At 36.4% G+C, this 19188-nt stretch overlaps 1 protein-coding gene across 3 annotated transcripts; it reads right to left on the reverse strand.

Annotated features, from left to right (window-relative positions):
• Positions 1–1125: 1125 nt before the first annotated feature.
• ZCCHC4 (zinc finger CCHC-type containing 4) lies at positions 1126–18802 on the reverse strand. 3 transcript variants are annotated; one of them, XM_089524711.1, is made up of 13 exons: positions 15384–15464; positions 13772–13869; positions 13574–13656; positions 11839–12114; positions 11233–11307; positions 9423–9495; positions 8117–8267; positions 7534–7634; positions 6317–6438; positions 6105–6180; positions 4558–4609; positions 3595–3739; positions 1126–2360 (listed from the first exon to the last, which is right to left on the reverse strand). In XM_089524711.1, exons 2-13 carry the CDS (start codon positions 13793–13795, stop codon positions 2258–2260), a joined length of 1281 nt encoding a protein of 426 aa, XP_089380837.1. In that variant the 5' UTR covers positions 13796–13869; positions 15384–15464; the 3' UTR covers positions 1126–2257. The 3 variants fall into 3 exon arrangements, with proteins under 3 accessions (XP_089380837.1, XP_089380836.1, XP_089380835.1); XM_089524710.1 differs by lacking the exon at positions 13772–13869 and adding an exon at positions 18675–18802 and having other exon boundaries at positions 1127–2360; positions 8123–8267; positions 15384–15502; XM_089524709.1 differs by lacking the exon at positions 13772–13869 and adding an exon at positions 18675–18802 and having other exon boundaries at positions 1129–2360; positions 15384–15502.
• Between the last annotated feature and the right edge of the window lie 386 nt (positions 18803–19188).

Consider the following 19188-nt stretch of genomic DNA (forward strand, 5'->3'; position numbering starts at 1 on the left):
CTGGTTGGGGATTCTGAGAGCTGAAGTCCACAGCAGCTGGAGGAGTGAAGTTTGAGAACTGCTGCAGTCTAGATCTTGTTATCTATACAGGGATGGATGATGGTGATCTGGGAATGTGATTTCCTTTCCATTGTCATGGGCAGATCACTCCTTGGTCAGGTTTAGATTTGCTGGGACTCAGCACCTTTGCAAGGGTGGGGAACCCATTAAGATGGTCCACCCCAGGAGGCTTATGGATCCAGATGGATTCCTGATGGTCTTTGGGAAGTTTCCAGCTGCCTTGGCACAAGAGCTTGTCAAAGTCCTGGTTGATCTCTGGAATGGGGAAATGACAGGGTAGTGAACATGATCACTTTTAAGCATCCCTTCTCACACAGTTGTGCTAAAGCAGGCCCCTTGTTTTCTAAGGCGCTGGCAGCAATGAAACAGGCAACGGAGACTAGAGCGACAGTGAAGAAAACTCAGTGAATTCAACTGTAAGGCTAATGTCTATGTGAAGGCCTATGGGTAGGAAAAAATGTTTCTGATTAACACTGTTGCATCCACACAGAACTGTTCAGCAGAGCTGTTTTAATGGTTTAGAATCTATTACAATCTGGCTCAACGGCAAATGTAAGCCACTCAACAGCACCGAACATTTCACAGATAAAATCACTCAGATTCGCTGTGACTGTATCAAAAAACTTCCCTGGATCCTACCATACTGGACAAACCTAAACTACAAAGAAACCGGACTGGGGGAGTGTGTTGCTGCTGGTTCTGATGGACCTCTCAGTGACTTTCAATACCATCAACCAGGGTATCCTTCTAAGTAACCTTTCTGCAATGGGTGCCTAGTGCCTGGCAGCCAGGTTGACCAGATGTCATAACTGGAAAGGAGGACAAGGCACTAGAAAATATGGGACATTAAAAAATAAAAACACTAATATGATATCCATTTGTGCTTCTTTAGTCATGGTCAAAATGGAGGACATTTGAAATTCCTCCTGACAGAAAGGTGAAGTGTAGGATGTGTCCTGGAAATGGAGGATGTCTGGTCACCCTGCTGGTAGCTGTAATGGAGTGGATGAAGACAAACAAATTGAAACTTAATCCCGACAACAGATGGTCCTGGTCAGTTGAAACATAGATCTGGGAACAGGGATTCAGGTTGTGTTAGATGGAGTTACACTTCCCTTGAAAACACAGGCTTGCAGTTTGGGAGTACCTATAAAACTCTGCAGGAATTCAGTACCTATGGATAATGAATATGCATGGACTGGAGGCAGAACTTGCATCCTCCCCATTCCACAGGGATACAGCATCCAAGGATGCTAGACATCTAAACGAGCATTTAACTGAAATACCAGTTCTTGTAGCCATGCTGCATCTCCAGGACTTTACTAGCCAGAATATGGGCAATCGCAATTTATAATAGTCTCCAAATACAGCACAGAAGGAAACATTTGCACAGTTCATGTTTATGTGTGTAAACACAGAAGACTTGGTCCACTAACCATTTCATGAGTATAAAATATCTTATCTGGAACATTTACAAAAGCTATTTTGCTCCCCATCTCCTTTTCCCTCTTTGCTCCACATTTGGCACTCCCTTGGAAGATCCACAGAGCCGGCATGGTACAGTGGTTAGAGGACTGGACTCTGGAAACAAGGTTTGGAATCCTCACTCAGCCATGGAAACCCATTGGGCGAGTCACACTTCCTCAGTCTCAGGGGAAGGCAATGGCAAACTTCCTCTGAACAAATCTTGTCAAGGTTCCCTTTAGGTTCTCCTTAAGTCAGAAATGACTTTAAGGCACACAACAACAAGAACATCCACACTGAAACAACCAACTTACAATGCTTTGTAACACATTATTAGCAAATCACAGTTTTCAGACTGTTCTAGCTGATAAAAGAAAATAGTGAAGGCACTGAACAGGCAATGAGTTTGGTACAAAAATATATTAACATTTATACAATATTAATGAATTGCATTGTTTTTGTATTCTTAAAAGCACATCCACAAGACAATGAATAGTGTATAATAGTAACTATATATCAATATATAATAATGTATAGACATCTGTACTTGTATACATATAGCTGTACTTGTTGTGACACCTGAACGGGGTGACATTTTTATTTAACAGTCTAATACTGCAAAAACCAAGCTCTAATTCAGTCAGACTTTCAACATGCCGAATTCCAATTTAATAACTGGAAAACACTGAAATTAATGGAATGCTGTAAACACTGGGACTGAGTGAGGGTTCTTTTATTTCTTATTCTTTGCTTGTCTTGCAGTTCTTCTCTTCTTCGCATCCTTTATTTTCACATTTGCTTTTACCTTCTTCTTTTGCTTTGTCTTTTTGCCACTTCTGAAAAAAAGAAAATTATAAAAATTGTGGCATTTGCCCATTCAGAAAACTGGAAATATGAATTCAAGAAATAGTTAAAAGCTCCAGAGCTTTAAAGAAAAAAAAACTTTCCACAGCCCACAGTACTATTCTGAAGTTCTTGGAAAGCACTCTGAAAGAGCGACTAGGAACACTATGACTGTTCTTGTCTAACTCAAGCAATTCAAACAGTTGTCAGTTAAAAAGACTTTACATCTTTCCTTGCTTATTTAGAAGGGATGGATGCAACCTGTCCCCTTAATTATTTTGAATATTTTTATCCTCCATGTCCATGCATAATGATACTTTATGTCTGGAGTACATTACCCAAAGAACACAGATAGATATTTCTGAAGTAAACCTTGATAACAGGTGGAAAATGTGCACATCAGCAATAGCAATTAATTATGCTCTGTGGGTTTATCAGGTTGTGTGGCCATGTTCTGGAAGAATTTATTCCTCACATTTCACCTGCAACTACGGTTGGCATCTTCAGAGGGTGGTGGCATGGAAGTGTGTGGAGTCCTCCCATGCCACCACGCTCTGAAGATGCCAGCCAGTTACAGATGAAACATCAGGAATAAATTTTTCCAGAACTCAGCCATACAGCCCCCCCAAAAACCCACAGAAAACTATGGATGCCAGCCATGAAAGCCTTCGACTTCACAATTCACTGTGCATTTTGAATTCTGTGCTTGAAACAGCATGAAGGCAAACAATGAACTCAATAGCACCAACAGCAGAGTTGTTAGTAGAAAATCTAAGTTTGACAAATAAATAATTAAACATGTATTATGCAAGTCCCAATCATTATTTTGCATATTTAATGAGTTTAAACTGCATATTTAACTGACTTATTTAAAATGCTACATAAACACCAAAAGTAAAATGAAGCAGCTTATCATACAGTTGTAGAATCCTATGTAATTAAATTTTTCATTGGGGTTCCTTTTTTTTGCTTTTACAGCAAACACACTTGGAAATCTATTTCAGTTTTTTTGATATTGCATGTACATGTGTGCACACAAAGAGAGAGTCAGTACGTATGCAGTTTTCACTATGTAAATGAAATGGGACCAAAGTCTCATATAGCTGTGGTATTCCAACTCTTCAATGAGGCTCATGTGCCCTCTTTTCCCCCCCATGAAGACAATACTAGTTTGCTTATTCCTACAAAGAAAGGGGGGGGGAGTTGACATCCATATAACATACTTACTGATAACCTATCTTAGCTTGATGCAGATTAGGGCAGTTGGTGCGTTTATGGTCTGCTGCTCCACAAATAAAGCATCCAGCATCAGTATTCTTACACGAGTGACTTGGAAGAGCACACTTATCACATGTGCTACAATGAACCCAAGCTGAAAAATAAAAGGAGGACTTTAGAGCTCTAAATAAGGAAAAGTGTGCACATTGTTCTAAGAATATTCTAAGCATGAGAGCAATTGCTGTAGTCCAAACAACTGCTGTAGTCCAACTCATATGGAAGATATCAAGCTGGGGAAGGCGGCTCTGGAAAGTTCAGTTTCAAAGGCATTTGAAAACCATGTCCTATAAGTGCGACCTGCAGCAAAATGTTAAAAGGAGTGTTCCTCTTCGGGTCTCCAACCTGCCCACTGGAAATGGACAAGCAAGCAAGAACAAGAATACCTGGGTTCTTCCATGACAAAAGAAATTTCTTGAATGTAGATTCAAAGTCTCATATCATAAAAGTTGCTTGTTCTTAGACTGGTATGGAATGTTGTTCTTGTAATTAAATGTAATTTGTTACTCAACTTTTTTTGTTTTACTTTTGTAACTGATCTAGTACCACTATTGAAAAAGTAACACAGAAATTATTGCCTTTTTGTTACTTTATTTTTAAAAAGACATTTAAAAATATAAAAATGGACAAGAGTTTCCAAAAGGTATGGCAAAACAATAGTTTATAAATACTGAGTAAATATTATTGGTTCTATTAAAAAAAAGAAAGCAACACAGTGAGTTGTTATACTCTCTTGTTATCCTGCAAAGTAACAAATCACAAGTTTTTTTGCAGTTATTTATAGCATGTTAATTTCAAGATCTGTTGGTTTATAAACAGGCCTGATTTTTGGAAATTTAAATGTTTAATAGCAGCCTGATATTTGTTTACTTTGATAGCCAACTGTGTACTGAAAATTAAGTCAAAAATACTTACTGGGCTTTACACATTTTTTGCAAAGATAGCAATGTGTCCATCGTCTCCCATCCTATTTGGGTGCAAAAAAGATTTGAAAACAAAGTTATTTGATGTACCATTTACCCTTATTATACTTATGTTTTCCTTTAATCCCAGACTATCTCTGCCCTTTGTGTACATTACTGAACCCTCTACCAGAAATATATACTCAGCTAAAAGGACAAAATGATTCTGTATATATTCCTCTTACAGGAAGAGGATACATGTTTAAACTGAGACAGTTATTTGTTTGTTTGCTATTGCCCTTTTCTCCTGGCATGGGGCCCAAGGCAGTTTACAATGAAGTTAAATCATAACAGACTCAAGAATTTAAAGTTAAAACGCAATGAACACACTATTATATTAAAATGCCATTAATTTTAAAAGGCATAATATAGATATATCCCATAACCCACGACAGATTAATGATCCAAAGGCTATTTAAAGAAAAAGACTTTTATTTGTCAGCAAAATGAGAGTGGAGAAAGGGGGTTATCCTCTTGAGGGCAATTAAAAAGCACTGTGCTATAGCAAGGATAATATATGAAACAAGAACAGTAAAAAAGGTAGATAATTTGTTTTTCTCAGGAGCACAGACCTCCTGGCACCTTGCAGAAATATTCACATATCACTTGACCTTTCCACATTTTACTGTGTTACAGAGTGGAATTGAAATGGATTTTATTGGCATTGTTGCCACTTGATATATAGAAATATTCCCATCTGTGAAGGCACAAAATATTTTTACCCTGCCATACAAGTTGAATAAACAAAAACTAACTATAAACTGTAGGGCCACAAGGTTTCTTCTAATAACAGAGAGCCACTAGAATTTTTTTTTTATTTTTAAAAAATAAAGAATGAGCTTCCCCTTTCTTGTGTTACTTTACTAAATGGCTGGTGTTACTTTACTAAATGGCAGAGTAAGAAAGGTTATTTTGTATAGCTTATAGAAAGTGCATACAGTACTAGTAATCATTTTGCCCAACAGATCAGTCCTAAAAGCCAAGACTAGCGCATTTACACAAACTATGGGGCTGTCGTTGGGAGGTGGGATGAAGAAAGCCAGTCACCTGTTCCTTAGTGTATTAGCCATCTCTTATGTTGAGATGCTTTGTGCAGCAGCCAGTTCAAGCCACTGTTATAGATACCGCAATGACCTCTGAAGAGATTTGCAACCATGTCCTATCCAGATTAAGGTCCATTTGTTTCAGTTGGATCTATTCCCAAAATGGCCACAGGACTACAGCTTTTGGCCTAAATTCAACTTCTAATTCCAACCCACTGAATTGATGGCAATTCAGCAATAGATGGTTTACTTTATTTAGGACTAGCAACTGGATATAGGTTTCAGATTCTCACCTGAAATCACTAGCCACCCCATCCCATGGCAAGGGGTTGGACTTGATGGCCCTTGTGGTCTTTTCCAACTCTATGATTCTATGATACTACACCCCATTCACATCTGAAGATATCCAGATCAAAGTTAAACTCTTACTAATCTCTTCCCTAACATACATACTTACTTTAGATGTGCATGAATTGCAGATTTCACAGTGCTGATTGTCTAAACTGACATACCGCTGACAGACAGAGCAAAATCTGTCAGAAAGAGGAAAAACAGTTGAAAGGCTTTATCTGATCCAAGGATTACTGCATTATACATTCTTGTAACTAATGACTTTCATGCCTTTTTCAAAAACGCTATTACAAATCACAATGATTATAAAAACATTACCTATATCCTTCCTCTGCAGGCAGTGCTATCAAATGTGGTGAAAGGTTGGTAAAAATACGAACTGGAGACTGTTTACGACCTGTCTTTCCATGCTTATAGAGGGCATGATTGTCATAGTCTACCTGGATTAGAAAATAAAGATGCACAGGTGAGGTGAAAATGGAGAGGTTCTGCTCTGAAAAACATACCAGTTTTGAAGGGATGGAGCAATTGTGTCTCATCAGGCATTTTTGTCTTATAACTCCCCCAAAACTTAGGCATCGTAGCTAAAAGTAAAGGATTACAGGAAACAAAATTTGGAAGGCCGCAGTTGCCCACACCTCCAGTATTGGAAGAAAGCCACATGTGCATTTTCAATACTCTACACACATACACAGTTGTAGAAGTTCTTACTTCAATACACTCATTTGCACCTTCCAGATCAAGAAAAGAGATGGAGGGACATATTCTTCTGCTTTTACTCATACTGCAACTCACTCACTAAAACAGGGAAGTGGTGGCCCTGTTGCAGTATGTGTAAAAGCTGAAGAATATGTCAATATAGCCTCCAGGTACAGATCCCAGTGTCTTGAAACAACCAACCTAGAATGTATAAATATATGTATAAAGAGGAATGTCCCAAGTGTGTCTTTTCTTCCAGTGCAAGAATTCAGAGACCAGCCTTATACTGAGGCAGACCACTTATCCATCTAGCCCAGTGTCAACAACTCTGACTGGCAGTAGTCCTCACCCTGCTTACCTTCCAGGGTGTGTTCAGGGTAAAATGGTAAGGTACTAGTAAGAAGCTGCAATCTGTCCAGGAAGTACCCTGGTACCTAGCTCCTAACCAGTCTAAGATTATCTACTGAGAAATATCACCGCGATGAAGAAGTCTACTACATTTTGAAGTGTTTTCCCCCCACATTTCACCTTTATCAGAAAGACAAAAGGATGCTGAGGAAAAAATGAGAAAAAACTGAAAACAGGACAAGCCCAGTGAATTATGAGTTGCACTCAGATCATCCACAGAGAAATTTACTTGCAAAAAGAGAGAAAGAGATATCTAGATTTGCCAAAATAAACAAATCTATAACAAAGCAGCTTTAGGGTGATGGTATTAAATGAATGACTGGGTGAGTGAGGCATTGAGGGATTAAACAGCTAGGTATTCAAACGTTTACAACAAAGCATGTACTCTTTCCCTGCTTGATAATACCAACAATTCCCTCTGTCCATACCTGATAATCCAGCATGCTGAAATGTGGGAAGAATTCAAGAATGCGTGACTCAAAGAAGTAGGGAAATATCCAAAGTATGGGTAACTCTTTGCTGGTAGTATCTAGTAAAGAAAAGAAAAATGTATGTACTTTTTCCATTTTCACCCTCCCCAAAAAGGATAATTTTATTTAAAAATTTATAGCAGCACACACACGCACACAAACAAATGTTTGTCTTTGAGGTTTGGAACTGTTGCTTCCCCATGGCCTTTAGTAAAGTTTTACCTGATGTGTCTGTCAATTAATGCTTTCAGTGCATTTCAGATACTACCTTCACTGATGCATTCTACCTGTCCATTTGAAACATATTAAAACTAGTTTCGAGGCACATTATTGCCTGAAGAGGTTGCCCCATTCCAAATTCTTCCCATGCCACCAGAGGAAGCCCACTTCTGCATCCTAGCTATTGCCGCATTCTACCTATCTATCTGAAATAGTTTACATCCAAAATAAGAGCACAGTCACAAAAAGTGACATCCTTTGTGAGAAATTAGCCAGTCCTTTCAAAATTCCACACTTCATATACCAAGACAGAAACAGTTACCTGTACCTCCTGTTTGCCTCCACATTTCAATCAACTTTTTGAAACTAAAAGCCAAAGCTTCAACCAAGCCTCCAAATGGAGGATCGGCCACCATTACAACATCTTCGTCTTTGTCTTGTTGCAAGAATTTCTGACAGATTTCATACGCACCCTATAAGAGATCATGGTTAAGTTTTAATTTAAACTCACTTTGTGGCTCCAAAGAATTAGGTATATACTGAGGCCCAGAATGCCTCCTTGGAATCTTGACTTCTTTCCTTTAGCAACACACTGCATCACAAAAAAATCCCATTGGGTTCTAAGCAATTGGATATGTGGGACAGGAGTCTGCTGATCAAGAACTACAATGACAGTGGCCTCATGCCCTACTTTATAAAGGACAGTTTTCTGTTTGAAGGGCTGTCCAGTCAGAATTGATTTAAAGACAAAGAATAACAAGAAAGGAGAGCAAGGCCCATAAAGAGTTGGCAACTAAACACCAGACTGAGTTGGCAGATGGGACATTAGATTCCCCCTTCCCACATATGCTGAAAACATATAATCCTGTTTAAATTCTAGTAATGGCTTCTAAATTTCCATTTGTAGAAATATGTGCAAATCTGTGATCATTTGCCTTCTTGTTTTATCTTCTGTTCACATACAATCTATCTTATAATGTCTGTTTGTTCTGCTATACAAATATCCATAGGCTTGACCACAATGCCAATAAATCTGAAACATTCTCTAAGAATAAAAGGACGACCATAGTAAAATTGTAGACCCATTCTCTGTCAACAACTTTGGGTAATTCCCAAACTTCAGTTCTTTTGGTTCTAGAATTCACATATATTAACTAATTTTCAGGTCATGTAAATCTGGGGTCATTGGAAAAAATTGCTTGGGGAAGGGGGTATTTTGTTTTTGGTCTAGTTTGCATAGAATCTAGATAGAAACAAATTCTATGCATTACAGGTGACAGCACTCATTTTTAAAAATTTAACATGTAAGCAAAACCATCCGCATCACCCTGGGCAACAGCAGATGAATTTTCTTGTCACACATAAAAACTATAATGCATACGGTATGTACTCCAGTATGAATGAGCTTAGTTTCTCTGTGTTATTTTTTTTATTCATTTTAATTTTATTCATATACAAATTTAGTATATTTAGTGTATTTTTATTTAGCTGCCTTAAGATGGGGGGAAAAGCTGTGCCACATATTAAAGGCACAGTAATCATCAAATTCTCACATTCATTTCACAATTATTTTGTAAGTGCTGCATTCCACAATGATAACCCTTTCACAAAACGTTAGCATCCCTTACCTCTCCAGCAAAGAAATAATGGTTAAACATATTATAGTGGCAAAATTCTTCTTCTGTGTAAAACTGAGAATACCTGTAAAAAGAATTATAGTAAAAATACAGAAATATAGTAAAAAATATAGTAAAAACAGAGTCAAAATTGAGACAAAATCAGCAACCAAGAACTGATTAGCCCATTTCAACATATGATATGGCTGAATTTCAAGTTTTCTCTGCCCTTTTATTTTAAGGCGCTCTGTGACATTTTCGAATCTGTGTCATTTTCTCAGTCAACTTCCCTATCTCCACGTATCCTGCCTGCTATTTAGGCTGCACCACAAAGCTTTTCCTTGTGCCAGTGTCATATAGTTCAGCAAAGCATCAATTTTCACTTTTCTCATAGACATTCTGGCTACCTTGACTAATTCAAGAACCCAGAGAAAAAAGACATTCTGAGTTCTACAGGGCTCAGTCCACTGGCTATTAATCTGTTTTCTGATGCAATCCAAAGTGCTGGATATGAAGTATAAAGCATTATATGTAGGTCCAAGCTATCTGAAGGTCCATACTCTCCTCTATGAGACTGCGTGGGTTTTGAAATCTTCTGGGAAGGCCTTTCTCTTCCTGCCACCCTCACTTCACAGGTGCATGTTCTGAGAAAATAGGAGAGGACCTTCTCAAGGTCTGTTACAAGGCTCAGAAACACCCTTCATAGAGAGGTTATATAGGTGCCTTCCCTGCTATCCTTTCATAGACAGTTGAAGATTTTTGTTTTCATGGCTGATTACTTGGAAGGATAAGGGCCTTTCAGAATGTGCTACATTATTTGTTTGTTTTCGTCTTAACTGCTTTTAATTATATTGTTAGTTTAAATATATTTTTAATTTTTGTATAATTTTAAAGATGTGTCTATTCTTTGAAAGCTGCCTTGAGTCCTGGACTGGGAAAAAGGTCAGATGATCATGATGATACTTTGTCATCACATCACTTAGTCAAACTGGTAACAGAAGCGCAACTGCTGGCGTCCAACAACCACTGTCAGCAACTCAAACGAGTCCTGGGGTTAAATCAGACCCTCGGAGCAGAGCTGGCTAATTTGCAGAAGCAGAAGCATGGCTCCAAAGTCCAATTGGGATAACAGCAACTGGATGTCTTCCAGGAACTGCAGCAATGCAGGAACCTCCGGGGACACACAGCAAACCGATGCTATAGCTTCTTCTGATAAACCACCAGAGAAACTAAGTCCTCAAAGTGCTCTTTATTCACAGTGCTATAATACAAAACTAGATCTCTAAAACTCCAAACCATACCAATCCAACTCCTTCTACAAACCCACAAGCTATCCCTTGCAACCCCTGGGTTTATGTAGTCTCCAGACCATGTAGTCTCCCAAACCCAGTGAGTTCAGGTGTGTAACCATGTCATGTGTCTCCTATGCAATCTAGACACATGGTTTCATCATCCATGGCTACGTGCACTTGGGCACTGAAGTGTCCTTGAGACAATGAGCTTCAGCTGAGCTTGATCAGCCTTGCCACTCTGCTGAATGCTCATGGCCAAACACACACACATCAAGCATTTCCCTGTGTGCTGTGTTTTAACCCTTCAAATCCCTGACAGTGTCATCATCACAAGCACAGTGCAATTCAAGAATTGCTTAAATTTTTAATTGGCTATAAATCTGTTAGAGTAACAAGATATAAATGCTTGGCCCCTACTGTTTAAGAAGCTCTTCATCAGAATAGTGACAAAGCTTGGAAATGAAGCAGTTTCTGAATAGAGATGAATGAATTCTAAATGAAGACAGTATCAAACAGAATGTATTTCTTACCTGAAATCAATATCTAACAAAAGGCTCTTGATTTTCTGTTTGCACGGTGCTTGAAATTTGATCAATTCATGAAGCCTGCAAAAAAACCCAACAACACATAATAAAGCTATTTAAATGAATAATGCACAAAGATAACACAATAGGCAGTGAAAATACAGAATCATGTTCATCTTTAAAATTGATTTTTTTTTTCAAAATAAAGGATAGGCGAGAACTACAGCAAGAACAATGTTTATCCCTATATAACCTAAATCAGCCACACTGGCCAAAAGTCAAAATCAGAATTCATTTCCAGTTGAACTTTACTTCCAGCAAGGCCATTTTGTGTGTGTTTCAGGGTGTATGAAGGGTGTTCACTCCAGGAACAGAAGTCTGCCAGATTTGGGTGCAAATAAATGAATAAATAAATATTACACAGAACTAGCCCATAGCCAACAATGAGAGGTCATGGAAGTCACAGTTCAACAACACCTGGAAAACATTTAATACAATGTCCATAATTCCCACCTTAGTTTAAACAGTGCTAAGCATCCTGAGCCAAATGTCCAGAAAGATACCAAATGCATCTCTTTAAGAGTACATAAAAAATGCTCTCAGTCACTTTACCTTGGGGTGCCAACACAAAGCACTCTTTTGAATCCCTGTGCCATGATCAGATCCAAAAGGAACTGGCAACTTCTGTCAGCAAAGAGATATTGTGCATTTGTCTTCTTATTCTCCAGAGGATTGAGGAGATGGCTAGGTCTTTTTAGCTGGGCCACAGAGACATTGTTAAGTACTTGATGGCTTGAGTGTCTCCCCCACTCCAGCGGCAATAGCAGTTGTTGGCATTCTCTACAAAACTTCCGTTTTGATAGTGGCAGAGTAAGAAATTCCTTGTACCTTATGTTAGAAAACAAATTAGAAAACTGACATGCTTGTAGCTGGTTTTACACATTTTCATTTCTTGGTACACATACTCTACCTCACAAGTGTGTACATCTCCACCCATCTCTACACTGTAAGGTCACTGTCCAAGTCTTTTTGCTTACATTATAATAAAATTGCTATGCAAACAACAGCAGTATTGGTTTTTAAAAATATGTGCATTTTTAAGTGGAATTTAGGTTTCATGTATCTCAACAGGCAAGCTGTGGGCATGGCTAAATTGCTCTCTTTGATCAAAAGAAAAGAGATTGAAAGGCAGAATTTTGGCTGAGTTAAATCTTTTTATATCTCACACTATGGTCAGGTATAGGGAATCTCTGAGAAAACCCTTTTGATCTAGAAGTTGGATGCTAACTTGCATAAAAGCAAAGTATACATAAATTATAAATTTGTATTTGCACATTTCAGCCAGCTATAATTAGTATACCTCCTATCAAAATATAAACAGGGAAATATCTTTGCATATATTTGGACCTATGAAGCTTGACAACCTACCTTGTTTTAAAAGTTCAGTTGACCATTAGGCTTGGATTCACATAATACCAGAACAATCATCTATGCTGAGAATTAACCCTCCAAACCAACAGACTGCATGCTAGTTTACATTTGCCAAGCTCTTTAGATACAGCAGGTGCAGAAAACGTTTTTGACTAAATCTTGAAATTATCTTAATATAGAATGGAAACATATGTGTGGACCAAACCTATGCCTATCTTATGAAGAAATAAGACCCACCCAGTTCATATACTCCCAAGTGGGAACAGAACTGGTTCTGATCTCCTATGTTCAGTGTATATTGTGGCATCAAAGTTTGGCACACAAACACACAAAACAAGGTGTTATTACTAATTCTAACTTTCTGAAAACTGTTCCTATGTAATGAAACTATTATCAAACATGTTTGCTTCATCTATACCTTACATAGTATACATAGTAACGACAAGTGTACACCTTAAAAAAAGGTCCATACTTTCTCTAAGTCTAGTATTTTTCCCAGACTCGCTGTCCAAATCATATTGCGTTGGTGTTACAATAAATACCACAAAACTGGCAAGCATGGACATCAACCAGTAGTGACTTAGATTTTAGAAGACTCATTAGGACAGGTTAGAACTGTTTTGGGACATTTATACCCATAGCACTGCAAATGTTTGAAGGTTTGCTTAGAGCACATAGCATTTGAATTTAGCAGCCAGACTTTAACAGGAACATTGCTGTTTTGAAAATTAACTCCAGCCAAACTTTGGGTCCATTTCTTATGTTCTCTGCACAAACTGGAAGTTATTAACAAAGAGTGCAAGAGCAATTCTTACGGGGTTTCAAAATACATAAATAATTAAAATATACATTTTAAAATAAGTTAAAGTAATGCTGGACAATGCAAACCCATAATAAGCATAGTCAAAAAGCGTACCTTTCCACATTGTCTTGATGAGAGACAGATGGTTGGTGACTTTGGTTGTACTTTTCTCGTGCTGAAAGTCTAGCTTCTGATACCTGAGAAATACATATTTGGAAAAAATATAAATCAGAATGGTTTTCAAGAATTCAGTAAGGCCATGTTTCAACTTTTCCTTTAAGCGTTCATCTCAGTAAGAAAAGAAAAACCTACATTGTGATTTTCAGTAGTCCTCATTCCAAGTGAAATAAAGTTGGACACTGTCTATCCATCTCAGTTCCATATACTGTACTTATGGTTGTTTTCAACTGCTACAGAGCAATAAATTCAGAATTAAATGCAGATCTATGTATAGTCATTCCTTCTTGTTGTGTGCCTTCAAGTTATTTCCGGCTAATGGTGACCCTAAGGCTTTCAGTGTTTTCTAGGAAAAAATTGTGGGGTGGGGGATTGCCTTTACTTCCCTCTGAGGCTGAGAGAGTGTGACTTGCCTAAGGTCACCCAATAATTTCCATGGCTGAGTGGAGTACCTTTGCATCTGTTCTTCTCTTTCCTCCCTTTTATTTTTTTCTACCTCCACTGAGACTTAGGCCTGTTACAGACTGCCAAAATACAGCTGCTTTGGGTCTCTTTGGAGGTATGCTATTTAAACGATGCATGCATCCTAAGAATCCAGAAACTGCACCAAAGCTGCACTCCAGTGCTTAGGAATGGAGTGTGGCTTTGGCGCAACCTCTGGACTCTTAGGACCCATGCATCATTTAAACAGCATACCTCCAAAGAGACCCAAAGCAGCTTTATTTTGGCAGTCTGTAACAGGCCTTAGATTGTAAACTGATTTGGGCAGATGCTTTGTTTTAGTCTGCAAAGTATTCTGTGCCTCACTGTCATTATAAATCTTCTAGGTTTTGATTTATGATTGGCATCATTTATATCCCATTTTTGTTCCAATAAGGTGAACCTACTATCTACGAGGATCTTCCTGCCCACCTGAACTTTACAACAACTCTTTAGAGTAGTTTACAATAAAAAGGAATGATTGACTTAAAGCTCCCTGGTGAATTTCATAGCCCAGTGAGGACTAAGTTCGAGTCTGAAGTTCCAACCATCACACCACACTGTCTGTCCAACTCTTTTTATGATCATAGGCTTTTCTCTCCTTTTTATATTCCTTTTGAATCAGACTGTGGGCTTAATGGCATAATGTGAATTTTTAAGAACTCATCTGCAACCTTTTCTACATACACTAAATAAATATTATCATAAGCACCAATTCCTTTGAAACTATAAGAGACTGTGAAGCTGAAATCCTAACCATACTAGACTGGAAATGAATCGAACTGTACACAAAATGACCTAGAGGTGCATAGGATGTAACTGACCAGCTGTACTGGAGAGCCAGTGCTCTTCAACTATAAGTCTCAAAAGAACAAGCCCACAAATAAACTGCATCTTAGATCAGGAGTGGGGAATCTATTGGACTTGTGCAACATGGACAGCCATTAGAGAAAAAGGGAAATGAAGTGCAGTCCAACATTTAGAGGGCTTCTGTTTTCACCCATTTCTATTTTTAAAGGGAGAAACGACTCTGTTCTCTGGCAGCCCTTCTGTATGTCAGACATCTGTAATAAAGAACAAAGTTACTTCTGATTTCAAGAGACTGGGCTCTGAAGTGTAATTATTTATTTACTATTAAATTATTGTTCAATAATAAATACGCTTAATTCTCTCACTGAAATCAATTCAACTAAGCAATGCTCAAACTTTGGTTTATCTAGGATTAGCAGGGAAACGATAATGTTCAAATGTTATTGTTTTCTTTTACCTTTTCATGCTCCCACTGAAAGAAGTTGCAGTCTTTTCTTTCTCTGCAAGCAGAGCAAGCATAAAATCTTCTTCCCTCTTCTTTTCCTCGAACGATCTTTGCAAACAGAAGAGTCGGACCTAAAAGTGAAAAACAGGAAATCTATTTAAGGCATACAAACTTGGAGGTGAGATATAAGAAAACAATAACAACAATAATACATTATAAATTTATTATTTGTTATAATAAATAATAAAAATAATAAATTATATTATTTTCTTATATCCCACCTTTCTCCCTATAGGGACTCAAGGCGGTATATGTATGTGTATATACATATATATTATTATAAATCATAAATAATAATAATAATTATTATATATATATATATATATATATATAAAAATAAATCATGAATAATTTATTATTATTAATAATAAATCATAAATATAATAATAAATGATATATATGTATTATTATTTGTTGTAATAAATAATACAAATAATAAATTATATATATATATATATATATATATATAATCAAAAATACAAAACTATCAACATACAGACATACAAACATGTAACATAATACTGTTTACGTAGAACAGTAAAAAAAAATGTATCGCTTCTTATAATGTAATAATTGAAATATCCTAATATCTTCCCAAACAATTTCTCTAACCTTACAATATAAATATTATTCATTTCCCATCTGTGTGTGTGTGTGTGTATTCTTATATCCCACCTTTCTCCAAGTTTGAAAGCTTTAATTGGTGAAAAATATGAGTCAGGTTGGTTGCTGGCAAATCCAGATTGAATCACATAACATCTATCCTAAAATCTCTCCAATGGCTGCCTACTGGTTTCCGGACGCAGTACAAGGTGTTGGTTGTTACTTTTAAAGCCCTAAATGTCTCGGGTCCAGGTTACTTGTGGGTATGCCTCTCCCCATATATTCCCCTCCATACACTCAGATCCTCTTGGAAGAATCTACTGCAGCCACAGGAGACCAGGCTGGCTGCAGTTTCCCAGAGGACCTTCTTATCCAAAAGTGTGGAATGACCTGCCGGAGGAGATCTGTCAGATTACGCCTTCAAAAAGGTTGTCAAGACAGATCTCTTCCGGCAGGCCTTCCCTGACTGACCGACACCCCCAAATATAAGATAACCCCGTCTGCCCATAGCTATTTTACTATATGCTTATCTTTTAACTGTTTTAATCAATGTTAACTTGAATTGTAATTTGTTTTTTTCTTGAATTTCTAATTAAGTGTTTTATTCTGTTTATGTTGGCAATGTGTTGGAGACTGTGAATATTTTACTGTATTTGCATTTTTTACTATTTCTGTTGTAACCTGTCTCAATCCATAGGGAGAGGCAGGCTAATAATAATAATAATAATAATAATAATAATTTAAATATTATTATTATTATTATTACACTTGTCCCTCCATATTCGCTAGGGTTAGGGACACTGGACTTCTGTGAATAAGGAAAAAATGCAAATAACAAAAACACCATGTTTTTTTAACCTGAGAGGACACCTCTCTAGGCATCTCTAGGTCCTCCAGTGCAACTCTGTGGCCAACGTCCGGCAGACATTGACCAGAGTTGCCCTGGAGGAACTACAAAGGCCTAGTAGAATATCCTCTCTAGGAACCTCTAGGTCTTTAGGGTGACTTTTAGTTAAAATTGACCATAGAGTTTCACTGGAGGACCTAGATCTTCCTAGAGAGAACATGTTCATCAAATCCACGAATAATCAAATCTGCAAATATGGACAGATGAGGTATTATTATTGTTGTTGTTGTTATTATTATTATTATTTATACACAATATATTATTATTATTATTTATACACAGTATATTATTAGTAATGCATAATATATTATTATTGTTATTTATACACAATATATTATTATTTATACATAATATATTATTATTATTATGTAAACACAATATATTATTATTTATACACAATATATTATTATTATTATTATACACAATATATTATTATTGTTATTTATACACAATATATTATTATTATTATTTAAACACAATATATTATTATAATTATTTAAACACAATATACTATTATTTATACACAATATATTATTATTATTATTTATACACAATATATTATTATAATTATTTAAACACAATATATTATTATTTATACACAATATATTGTTATTATTATTATTTAAACACAATATATTATTATAATTATTTAAACACAATATATTATTATTATTATTTATACATAATATATTGTTATTATTATTATTTAAACACAATATATTATTATAATTATTTAAACACAATATATTATTATTATTATTTATACACAATATATTGTTATTATTATTATTTAAACACAATATATTATAATTATTTAAACACAATATATTATTATTATTTATACACAATATATTATTATTATTTAAACACAATATATTATTATAATTATTTAAACACAATATACTATTATTTATACACAATATATTATTATTATTATTTATACACAATATATTGTTATTATTATTATTTAAACACAATATATTATAATTATTTAAACACAATATATTATTATTATTTATACACAATATATTATTATTTATACACAATATATTATTATTATTTAAACACAATATATTATTATAATTATTTAAACACAATATACTATTATTTATACACAATATATTATTATTATTTATACACAATATATTATTATAATTATTTATACACAATATATTATTATTTATACACAATATATTGTTCTTATTAATATTTAAACACAATATATTATTATAATTATTTAAACACAATATATTATTATTATTATTTATACACAATATATTATTATTTATACACAATATATTATTATTATATTTAAACACAATATATTATTATTTGTACACAATACATTATTATTATTATTATTATTATTATTTATACACAATATATTACTATTATTTGTTGTTGTAATAATAATAATAATAATAATAATAATGTATCATTTTCTTATATCCCGCCTTTCTCCCAATATAGTGACCCAAGGCGGTGAATGTGTGTATGTATATATATATATATATATATGTGTGTGTGTGTGTATAAAGTTGCTAAGTCATAAAGGTTTATAAAGTAAGAAGAGGTGCTCCTAAAGATGACCATGCCCCTGGGGACCAGGGTGAGCTATGGGAGTCCTTGTTGGGGAAGTAGCCAGCCCCACTCTCTCTGCCTCAGAGGAAGGCAAGGAGGGAGACCCATGGCAGCCTGGGAAGCAGCCGGAGGGAGGGCGAGGGGGCTCTCACCGTGAGGGCAGAGGGGCGCCTCCTTCTCTTTGCCGGGAACCAGAGACACTCCGGCGCCGGGAGCCCCCGCCTCCATCCCCACGGAGCATGCGCACTGCGCGCCGACCAAAGGCCCAAGCGCTACTACAGAAGGACCCACCACTTCCGGTTGCCAGGAGAGTGTCAGCGGGGAAGACCGCATCGTCATGGCAACACTGCTTTGTACCCGCTTGGGAACCGGAAGTGGGAGTTAGCTTAACTTTGAGACAGCTCTATGCACGTTCTCTTCTCAGTTTCTGTGCTGGAAGGCACCAAAGAGTTATGGACCAAGCGGCATCCTCCCTCAACTGCAGGCGAACGTGCGCCTCTGCAGGCAGGCTGCAAACATAACCCACTTTGGCTGCATTCACACTGCAGACATAACCCACTTTGGCACCACTTTGGTTGCATCCACACTGCAGAAATAACCCAGTTTGACACTGCTTTAATTTCCATGCGCAAAGCTATGGAATTCTGGGATTTGTAGTTTTGTGAG

This window comes from Sceloporus occidentalis, unplaced genomic scaffold (genome assembly GCF_023333645.1).
Source record: "Sceloporus occidentalis isolate IW3139 unplaced genomic scaffold, rSceOcc1.0.p SCAF_5, whole genome shotgun sequence".
In the NCBI taxonomy this organism is placed as follows: domain Eukaryota; kingdom Metazoa; phylum Chordata; class Lepidosauria; order Squamata; family Phrynosomatidae; genus Sceloporus; species Sceloporus occidentalis.

Excerpts from the sequence above, each read along its gene's own strand:
- ZCCHC4 (XM_089524709.1), bottom strand. The coding sequence starts at position 18,750 with ATGGAGGCGGGGGCTCCCGGCGCCGGAGTGTCTCTGGTTCCCGGCAAA. Across the intron at positions 15,503-18,674 it reads GGCGCCCCTCTGCCCTCACG|GTCCGACTCTTCTGTTTGCA; the intron begins GTGAGAGCCCCC and ends TTTCACTTTTAG. Across the intron at positions 4,610-6,104 it reads GCAATTCATGCACATCTAAA|GATGGGAGACGATGGACACA; the intron begins GTAAGTATGTAT and ends GCACCCAAATAG.